This window comes from Gallinula chloropus (genome assembly GCF_964237585.1).
Source record: "Gallinula chloropus genome assembly, chromosome: 2".
In the NCBI taxonomy this organism is placed as follows: Eukaryota; Metazoa; Chordata; class Aves; order Gruiformes; family Rallidae; genus Gallinula; species Gallinula chloropus.
The window spans coordinates 145,730,330-145,741,021 of record NC_140086.1 but is presented as its reverse complement, the minus strand read 5'-3'; the positions used below and the strand labels follow the sequence as shown (position 1 = coordinate 145,741,021).

At 40.9% G+C, this 10,692-nt stretch overlaps 1 protein-coding gene across 1 annotated transcript in view; it reads right to left on the bottom strand.

Moving 5' to 3' along the window:
- Nucleotides 1–267: 267 nt before the first annotated feature.
- GAD2 (glutamate decarboxylase 2) overlaps nt 268–10,692 on the bottom strand; it is a gene marked incomplete at both ends in the record, with an annotated part of 39,774 nt that continues 29,349 nt past the window's right edge. The window contains 5 exons of the mRNA XM_084280509.1: nt 268–441; nt 1,142–1,231; nt 2,512–2,619; nt 4,367–4,516; nt 6,186–6,264. Of these exons, the coding sequence (XP_084136635.1) occupies nt 268–441; nt 1,142–1,231; nt 2,512–2,619; nt 4,367–4,516; nt 6,186–6,264 (601 nt within the window). The remainder of the gene's footprint in view (nt 442–1,141; nt 1,232–2,511; nt 2,620–4,366; nt 4,517–6,185; nt 6,265–10,692) is intronic.

Genomic DNA, 10,692 nt, shown 5'->3' with positions numbered 1-10,692 from the left:
AATATTGGGGATAAAATTTTAAGTATCTTCTGTTCTTTCTTACTTGTTTCAATGCAGCTTTTTTGCAGCTAATTATTAAGGAGGTATTCTAAAACTCAGGAAAGGACTTTAAAGGAGCCATGTTTCTTGATTTTAAACTGTACTCTACTCCAACGCCACAATATAGAAATAGATTTACTTTGGAACAAACTACAAATACATTCGCACAGTTTGTGACAACTTAATTGTCTACTTAGAGGTCCAGGAACAGACTTTCACACCCAAATATTATAAATCTTGTCCCAGGCGTTCTATTTCATCAATCAGGAAATCAATGTCTTGGTGAGTTGCTGCAGGGTTTGAGATCACCATCCGGAAGAAGTTCACTTTGTCTCCCAGGGGCTGATAGCTCACCATGGTCGTGCCATACTCCATCATCCTGGCTTTTATCACTGGTGCCACCTGCAGCATAACAGAAAGCAGGGGATGATGATGATTATTATAATAATCATCATTATTGCCATTATTATTATTATTATTATTATTATTATTATTATTATTATTATTATCATCATCATCATCATCATCATCATCATCATCGTTATTGTTATTATAAGAGTATGTTTTCTTTTTTAAAAAAAAATGAAGAAGCTACAAGAACCAGTTACAATGACATTATATCCAATCTTGATAAAAATATTGGAATAAATGTGTCATTGAAAAGACACTGGTTTTATCCTATTTCTTTGTCCTGCTCTTAAAATCACTGGGGAATTTTCCGCTCTACTTTCTCATGATTGCTGACAGGGACACAGTAGCTGTTTTTTGTAGTACTCAAAACACAGTTATAATTGTTTTCCACCTTCTTTCAATATACTAGAATGCTGTGGTGTTGTTGAACTTTTGTTGCACTGCTGTGTTTAGTGACTGCAGTTCACTGTAACTTCAGTGAATGTATAGCGAGCAAGTAAGTCGTTTAGAGATGAGGGACCAAACTTGGAGGTGGTGTCAGACTAACCTGTAGTACAATGACCATGGAGGTGTAATTTGCCAGAATATCAAGGCAATGGCTTGCTCTGTGCCCTGGGGGATCATTTTGGGGATTGCCTACCTGTAAGGGTTTCACCGCTCACTGCATCATGTCCTGGAGGACACTGCTTACCTTCGAAAGGCGGCTCATTCTTTCTTCATTGTCCTCCATACTGCGCAAGCTGGGAGGTATATACCAGAAGCAGACATTTGTGTGCTGAGGCTAAAATGGAATAGCAATGGTTGCACTGTAAGAAATGCTCGTACTATCTCAATTACAATTAAGTTCATGCCTTCCCTCCCCCTCATACATCATATTGTGACAGCAGTCAATGGTTTTCATTATTGTGGTCCACTGGGAGTCATCATCATTATTAATGCAGAAAAGATAATTTTAGGCAATTTATTCCCAGGGTGTCAGATGCAGAAACATTGTCCAGCTGTGCAAATATATTTTACTCCCTACTGAGGGGCATCTAGATTTTATAGGTGGTGTCCCCTCCAGAGGCTGAAGGGATCGTGTGACTAAGGTAAGATTTTACTGCAGATAATTTAGAGGTGAGGATGCTGTCATTTACTTTTATTGTAAGACAGAATAATATACAGTTTGGTTCTGTAAATGGGAGTCACAGATGGTGCATGAGACAGTCTAAGATTTTCTTGCATTTAATTCAACTTATTACTTCTCAGTTTGATTCAGCTAACTGCTGTATTAATATGCATGCATCATAGCATCTTAGCTAGTTTAACTTACATAGGAGCAACAAGTAGAAAGGCATAGAATAAGAACTAGTTGGCATTTTGTGCTTTTTTGCAACCTCCCGACAGTTGCCTGCCTTGCTATGTTTCTCTTTGCTGGACGCTGGATGTGTGAGTTACAGCAACTCCCACTGCTGCCAGTTGCTTTTCTCGTCATCACACCCAGTGGACCAAATTCAGTGATGATGTGTGAGGCAGGGGAGATAAATCACATAGCAATCTCTGTCTGAAGAGACACAGTGGTGTTTACCCTAATGCTGCAGAACACTTAGGTATGTGCTAAGTGATCAGTACCAGGGAGCAATGTTCTGAAAGACAAAACTTTCCAGGGCAAGTACAGAAAGCAAAAGCCACCACAAGTAGGAGGTAAAAAAGCTAAAATCAGATATTTAATTTTTTTTCTCTCAGGCAAAACACCAGTTAACTTTGTGACAGTTCTCTACCAGGCCTGTCCCCAGCCATCACAACCTGCTCACAGAGATGTGTGTGCTGTGCTAGCCTGAGATGCCAGTGTTTCATTTCAATGGGGCGAAACCACAAACTGAAATCTTATGCACAGCAGCCTCATCTCCCTTGTCACTGGATTCCATAAGGAAGAGGGATATTGGCACAACATCAGGGTTTTTTTAGAAGGGACACTGCTTCCTGCCACATGCTGTTTGGTTTGACCTGTTGGTAGCACTGCAAGAGGTGACTAAGGCAAGTGCTGTTGACCAACAAGGAGAAAGAAGTTGCAATACGTACCTTTCCATCAAACACCATTTCATACCCTTCTCTGTTCTTTATTTTGTTGTAAAGGTATTCTGCAAGTTCCAAGCACTTATCAATTTGTGCTTCAAATCCCGTGGTTCCCTTTAGTGACAGAGGGAGAAAAAAAGGTATGTGACTACCTGTACTGTGAACCAAAATGGTGAAAAGACCACACAGCATTTGCTGAAGCACCAGCAGAAGTTCTCTCCTAATTGCCCAATTGGGACAGATGCTATGAGATGAAGGACACAGAGCTCATTTGTCTCTAGCTCTTGCCACTGACTCCCCTGTAGCCACCTCTGCAAAATAAGCACTAGGCACTAGCTTGGTTCTCAGCAGCACACTGCTGACACCTCTGATGATGAGTGTCTTCAGTAGATTTTGCAGAGAGGCTAAGCATGGTTTCAGACAGCCTGGACTGACACAGAGAAGAGTCTCTAGAAGGTGTTGAGTTCCAGACATGGGAAGTCTCCTGCTATTTTCAGAACAGGGCATTTTAATCTTCCAGAAGTGATGTAGTAGGGGCTTTTCTAATAATAATTTTTCTTTTTTTAGTTAAACACAAAGTGGGCAAATATGCTTTTAGAGCCTGGCCTAATGCCTGCGGTGGTACATTTTGTTTAGATACTGCACAGCCACCAGGGTGTTTTTCTCTCTTCTTTTCTACTAGACACCATATAAACTCAGAAGCTGTGTTTTTGAGAGCTGCAGAAAATCCTGCTTTTTCTTCTCTGGCAGAAGTCATAATCCTCTCTCTGTGACATCATAATTGTTCCTGCGATCATCAGCTGTGATGCCACAAAGAATCCAGCTTTATGAGGGAGGAAAGGGAATAAGCAGCTGGAATAGATAAACTGTTTAAGAAACACACATCCTATTTTGTTAGTATTACAAGCAGGGTGTGAGAAGAGAAAAAGCAGTACAGGGCATAGTGAAAAATTGGGATTTAGAAGAAGAAATGTCTCTGAGTAATGGATGCGTGTCCCTGCTAAATCTGTTCTGGCAGTGCAGGACTGACTTAAAAGCCCGTATCATTATCCCTCTGTGCACAGAGATTTCAAAACAGAGTAGAGCTAGCTAGGCCTCAGGAGAAAGGCTTGGAGTAAGAGAGACATGTGGCTAAAATTGCCTGCCACTCTGGAGACCCCAGCTAGCACGACAGCTATTGCAACCACGGAGACTTGCGCCCCCTTTTACAGACTCCCACAGCTCCAGCTACATTTGATGTCTGTCTCGGAATTGTTTTCAGAGTTTTAATGAAGCACATGAGGATCTTTAAGGCTTTCTGGAAATGAAAACAGTGATGTCATCTCCTCTGAACAAACCTGAAACTACTTGACATGATAGATTGGATAAATATATGGAAGAACTTATTTAGCAACATTCTACAAATACAGATGAATTAATCATTAGAGATGGCGCTTTCACATTTCCCAGACAATAGATTTTGATGAGTTTTCCTCTTCTCTTTCAAAAGATCACTTTGTATCTACGTATTCCAGTCCTGATTTGCCATGTTTAATTTCTGAATGTCATTAAAACATCTTTTTTATTTCCAGAAATCTTCGTAACAACATTCCTAGGTATATGATTTATGCTGTTAGACTCCTACAGTTACACAAAGCAAATGCTATGCAAAGCCATGGAGTTCAAGTTCCAAAGTCATGTGTGCTGCTTTGAAGCTAAATTGTTACAAGTATAAAAACCCAGAAAACAATAATGGTCTTTCTTTCATGTTATATATGGGAAATTCAGGGCAGATATTTTCTAAAATGACGATTACAGAAAAAAAGCCTGTATCTGGTGTGCATTATTTTAATGCAAACAAATATACTGTAGGCAGCCCTACCTTTGCCCTCCACATCAGCCATAGCTTGAAGACATCAACATGCCGGCCACACTGCAAAGCCTTGTCTCCTGTGTCATAAGACAGGTCGTAGTGCTTGTCTTGTTGAAAGAGGTAGGAAGCATGCATTTGATTGCAACTCTGCATCAATCCCTTACAGAAACAAAGACAAAAAAGTGATGTTGGCATAGATGTGACTGCTGTTTTGAAGGCTGCTTTGGGCAAGACATTATAAACACCTACATTTAGTGGAATACATGTCCAAGTGCAAAAGCAGGATCAAAAAAAAAAAAAAAAGGACAAAACCAGACTTAGTATCTCAGTTTTTCATATCACATTCAGTGCCCAGGACACCTTGCTGCCTGATCCAGTGATGTGTAATCTGCTCCCAGGACAAGGCATTTTAAAAAAAAAGCAAAAAAAAAAAAAGCTGGACATTGTGCTGCTTTAGCATCCTTCTGCATAAGTTCACTTTTGGATCTTTCTGGTTCCTTTTCCTCCTTTCTTTGGGAGGCATCTTTTCTGGTTGAGTCAGACCAAGCCAATTTGGTGACTAATCTAAATATCATCATGCCACTTTTCTAATTGCTTTGGTCTCTGAAATTCTGATTTTCATTGTTTTCTTTCTCTGTAGGCACAGCTCTTTTCTGCAAAGCCCTCAGCTGCAGATTGGATGTTTAAGTGCTATAGAAAGCTTTGGGCAGAAGAGCATATCGCCTTTAAACAGCTAGCTAGAGCTATTCCTGGGCTGCAGGATACCATTGTGAGAGGCAGCTTTGTGGGAGGATCAGAAACCAACAAGGTGAAGAAACCTGGTTCATGAAAGCATGAGGTTTTCTTTTTAGCTTTTTAAGTGAAATGCAGGTAGTTATGTTCTGGCTCTAGTTACATCCTCAACCAAGATTAAGGTATACCTCACAGCTGTTGCCTAAAACTGCAATTTCCAGTCCAAGAAGAATCAAAACTTGGCTGTTTATCATCAAGTCTAATCTTTATGTGCAACTCAAGACTGAGATAGTAAAATGAGATGGGGGGGTTGGGGGAGTGGGGGTTGGAAATTGGCTTCCTCCTAATCTGAGCCATCTGTTCTTACTAGAGGTTAAGGATGATACCAAGTCCAGCCAGACAGAATTTGTCTTGGGGAACTGACCCAGAGGGCAAATAAAAGCCAGCTACTCTCTTCCTAAGCGCAATCACTTTGTATACAATCTGTTGTACAGCTGTTAGCAAAACAGCAACCAGCGTTTTGATAGCTTCCCTAGTAAGTGGTGGCTGTAGAGCAGCTGTCCCAGTAACTGATGGCTATATGAACATCACAGGCTTGAACGGTGATTCAAATTCTAGTACTAAATGAAATGTCTACTTTTTATTCCAAGTGAACTTAGACTTCTCTTTTTATTTCCCTGTGCCCCAAAGTGGATATATGGATCAGATCTGGGCTGAAATACCTATCATAAAAGTCCAGAAAGTGTAATGATGCCTGAATGCTGGACCAAATGTCATGCTGCATTTATACCATAGTATTTATCCTAAGCAGACTAGAGTTTGTCTAGTCTAGGAGTAGACATTTTATGCTACACAGAAATGAGTGGAGTTACACAGCTATGCACCCACAAATTTGCTATGGGCATTTTGAATGGAAAACCATAAACACTGCCATTAATTTATTAACTGATAACTAGAGGTCTACTTTTCAATTTCTTTTACAATCTTCATTGCATTAACAAATGTTAGCTATGACACATTTATGAAAGAAACATCCAGAGGTTTCAGTAAGCAAAATGTCAGAAAGGATCAGAGAAGCAAGTACATTGGGACATACCTCTTCTCTTACTAGCAGGGCTGAACACTGCAGCGGGACACCCATCATCTTGTGAGGGTTCCAGGTCACTGAATTGGCCCTGAGACAGCAAAGCATATGAAACTCAGACATAGCACTATGGTCATGAAACCATTGAGACATTTAGTAGTAGTAGTAGTAATAGTAATAATAATAATACTAATGATAATAACATACATGTAGTAATACACACCTTTTTCTTTTTTCTGAGCAGGTGAAGCTGAAAATAATCATGGCTGATATGAGCAAAGCAATGCCTTCATTAGGGACCTAATCCATTGGATGACAATTTTGGCAATTTACCACAGGATAATTGTTCTATCCACTAAATGTAATCAGCATTAAACTTTCTGGGGAGTTATCTGTACTTCATAAACATAGCACAAACTTCCTAAAAACACCCGCCTGACTAATGAACTTTCTGAAGGCACACAACTGATTAAAATTGCAGATAGGAAGCTGGCAAACTAGTATATTCCCTCCCATCAATTCTAGTTTTGGGAAGATTTTAGCAAGCAGCTCACATGTTTGAAAATTCCTTTATATACCTCTGGATACTTCCATGGCCAAAAGTAGTTTTTAACATTGCTCTGCTGGTGGTAAATGTTCATAGGTCCTTTTATTTTAGCTTGGCAATGATAATTCACACAACTAACTAGGTCCAAAGTCACCATGGTAAGAAACACAGAACTGATCCACCCTTCCACAAAATTGTCTGATCCTGCCTCCCTTTAGAATTCATTAATTGTAAAAATAGCTGTCAGCCCAGGTCTTGTGAACAAACAGGGCACTGGTGTAGTACAGGCTAGAGTAAGGGCATTTCGGACTCTGGCAAGTGAAGATTGTCCAGTTGTTTGTTGTTTTAATTTTGTGTTATGCTTGACTAGCTATTTGTTAATTACTATCATTAGATATGATGATTAGCTGATAGATGTATACATTTGCATCCTATTTGGCAGGCTGTCAAGGATGTGTCGTGCACTGGATTTGAATTTTGATGGAATGAATCAGTCAATGGGGGCATGTAAAAACTTGAAGGACCCAGGACACACTTGCAGGTAACCTTTATGTGAACAGAGGTGAGCATGTTGGAATTTGGCAGTATTTTCCTTTGTAGGCTTTGGAGAGTGTGCTATAGTTTTATGCATGTCCTTATCATTTCCTGCCAAATTGCTTCCACTCCTTCAAAGCAAGCATCTCCAAAATTCACATAGACATCAGATAGCACTTTGTGCTTTCTTCTTTGCTGTTTAAATGGGACTGTGCAAGTGCCTGATGCAAAACCTATAGGGAATAGTCTTCCACAGGCAACATCTGGCCACTTGGCTTGGCTTTTCAAGTATTTGGCAGCTTTTTATCAGCTCAGAGTCAGTCATCTGATTACAACACCACAGCTAATGACTCTGAACATGCATTCAAGTCTATGAATTTCCTTTGATATGATATGTTTTAATTTTTATCTGTGCCTATGCAGAATCAGGCAGAAATTCTATAAGAAACTTCAAGGTAACAGTAGTGGTGTGGGTTTTCTCAAGCAAAAGGACTATTTACTGACATCAACCAGATGTTCATTATCTGCCTAAAACATTTAATTTACTCTAAAGTAATTTATTTCCCCAATTACATTCCAATTGCACATAGAAAAAAATTAATTATGTAAAATAAAAATCCACCATTTTTCATTTGTTATCGGTTTTTCTGGGCTTCAGCCATCAGTATATGCTTGAAGAAACTGCTGACTGAGACAAACAGTGAAGCAAAGAAGCTACACAGATCCATAATTTTTTTTTTTTAAAGCATCACACACTCATCCAAGTAACAGGGCACCAAGCACACACGTGTTTTTTGGGGGCTGTGGGTCACAGACAGGAAAATAAGAAAAGTTTTCCTTTAGAGATTTCAAATGGATGACAGGAGAGGTTCAAGACTGATGGAATTTGGTCCTCAGCTCCCATTAAAAACAGACTGAGGTACACTAATTGACCAGCCGCAGCCCCAGGAAGGATGCCCAGACCCTGCATGGCAGCACTCATTCAGCAGCAAACATGCTTTTCTCATGTAGCTGCCACCCCGTGAGTCTCTGGTAGGGGCACACCAGACCGAAATTCCTGATGGTGGCCAAACCTATCTGCTCTGGACACCAGGGGAGAGGCTTTCTTCAGGGTGCCATCGAGCAGCTTGAAATCTGCCACGTGGGAACTGGAGGGCACAGTACTGCAACTCCTTTGACAGGAGTATTTTTGCAGGACTACTTGTTACCATAAGAATGGGAGTACTCAGAGCACAGAGTGCTCCATTTAATGCTCCATCCTAGTCCCTTTCTCCCCTATAAAATCATAAGTATCAGTTCCAGTTCTCCTCTAGCCAGACCTGTAATGAGCTTCTGCTCAAGTATCTACCATGGAACAGGAATATCCATAAAAGTTGTCACTAGTAAGTTTTCCCTAAAGGTACCCAGATTTGAGATCTGGACAAACTGTAATGAGCTTCTGTGTCCATCAAGCAGTGGGATAGAATTGGAAATGACAAATGTCATTAATTTATTGCCAAACATATGGAGATGTGCTTATCAAAACACCAGATAAAATCCAGTGGAGTTCTGGATCTAAACGTATGATTTGGAAAATTCTCCAATACAGATTCAACTTGAACTTCTCATTCCAGCAGAATTTGAACAGCATTTTGGGAGGCAAACTCTTTTTTTCCTACTCTGTTCTCACAGGCAACTGGGTAGATTTTATGCTGAGTAGTCAGCTGTACATCCTTTTAAAGCACAATACATAGGTTCCAAGTGCTGGAGGCACTACACTATAAACTTTATCACATTCATGGAACCACTGGCTGCTCTCCAACTTCTTCATGCAAGATGTATGAGAAAGTATCTGAATCAACATAATCTTCAGGAGTAGGATGAGGAAGTTGTTTGTAATTTTAATTGGCAAGGAACAGCAATTTAATTTAGAGATAAAGGACTAATAATTTACTCTCTAACAGTATGGACTTCAGAAAATGCACAAATGTGAGAGTGACTCCATCTAGCCCAGTACACTGTCTCTAGTAAATAGCCTAAATAGGTGTCTGGGAAAAGTACAAAACAGGGCAAGCATCTATGACCTTCCTCCAAATATTCTCTGAGCCCCCAGTCATTTGTGGCTCAAAGACATTTCAAATTATTTTTGTTTGTCTTCCTTTGAACACAGGTAAATATTAACAACCTGTGGCAGGGAGTCCCACAGGTAAATGAAAAGTTTCTGAGTAAGTGGCTAAGTTTAACCTCAGTCTTTCCAGACTCTGATCTGGCATCACTTATGTTCACTGTGTGTATGTGCAGTGCTCATGACTACAGCCTTGTATATCCAGGCACAGGCTTACTGAAAAAACGTCATTAACTCAGCTTGGAAGGGGATGGCATCCTTTCTAGAAGTGACAGAGCAGTGGTCAGTGACTGACAGGACACCTGTCCAAAGTGAAGGTGCATCTACCTTCCGTACATAGACTTCTCCAAGTCTGAGAGCAGCCCTGAGGAGAAGGACCTTGGCATATTTGTTGATGAAAAGCTCAATATGAGGTGAGAATGCATGCCTGCAGCCCAGAAAGCCAACCACATCCTGGGCTGCATTAAAAGCGGTGTGATCAGCAGGGCAAGGGAGGGCATTCAGCCCCTCCACCTGGAGTCCTGTGTCCAGCCCTGGGGTCCCCAGTACAAGACAGACAATGAGCTGTTGGAGCAAGTCCAGAGGAGGGACATGAAGCTGATCAGAGGGCTGGAGCACCTCTCCTAGAAAGACAGGCTGAGAGAGTTGGGCTTGTTCAGCCTGGAGAAGAGAAGGGTCTGGGGGAACCTTATTACAGCCTGACAGTACCTAAACGGACCTACAAGAAAGCTGGAAAGGGACTGTTTACAATGGCATGGAGTGACAGGACACTAGGAGTAGTGGGTTTAAAGTGAAGGAGGGTAGATTTTGATTAGATATTAGGAAGAAATTCTTCCCTGTGAGGGTGGTGAGGCCCTGGCACAGGGTGCCCAGAGAAGCTGTGGCTGCCCCTCCCTGACAGTGTTCAAGGCCAGGTTGGATGGGGCTCTGGGCAAGTGGAAAGTGTCCCTGCCTGTGGTAGGGGGGTGGGACTAGATGATCTTTGAGGTCCCTTCCAACCCAAACCATTCTAGGATTCTAGGATTCATTTCTTAGAGAAACACAATTGCTAATTCATCTTGGACACCATATCAGAGGATGTTGCAGAAACCACTTTGGAGCTGCAAACATATACTGGAAGGAATGACAATCCAAACAAGAAATGCCTGCTGTTTGTACTACCGACCAAAGAGCCACACTGCTCTAACACTGAACAAAGGCACTTAGCCATGGTATTTCACCTGGAAGGACAGCTTGCATGATTTCTTCATACTGGATCTGGGAGATAACATTGGGTTTTATTTTTATTTATAGACATTGCTATGGTAATCACAAGTGTATTAAAATGCATTTCA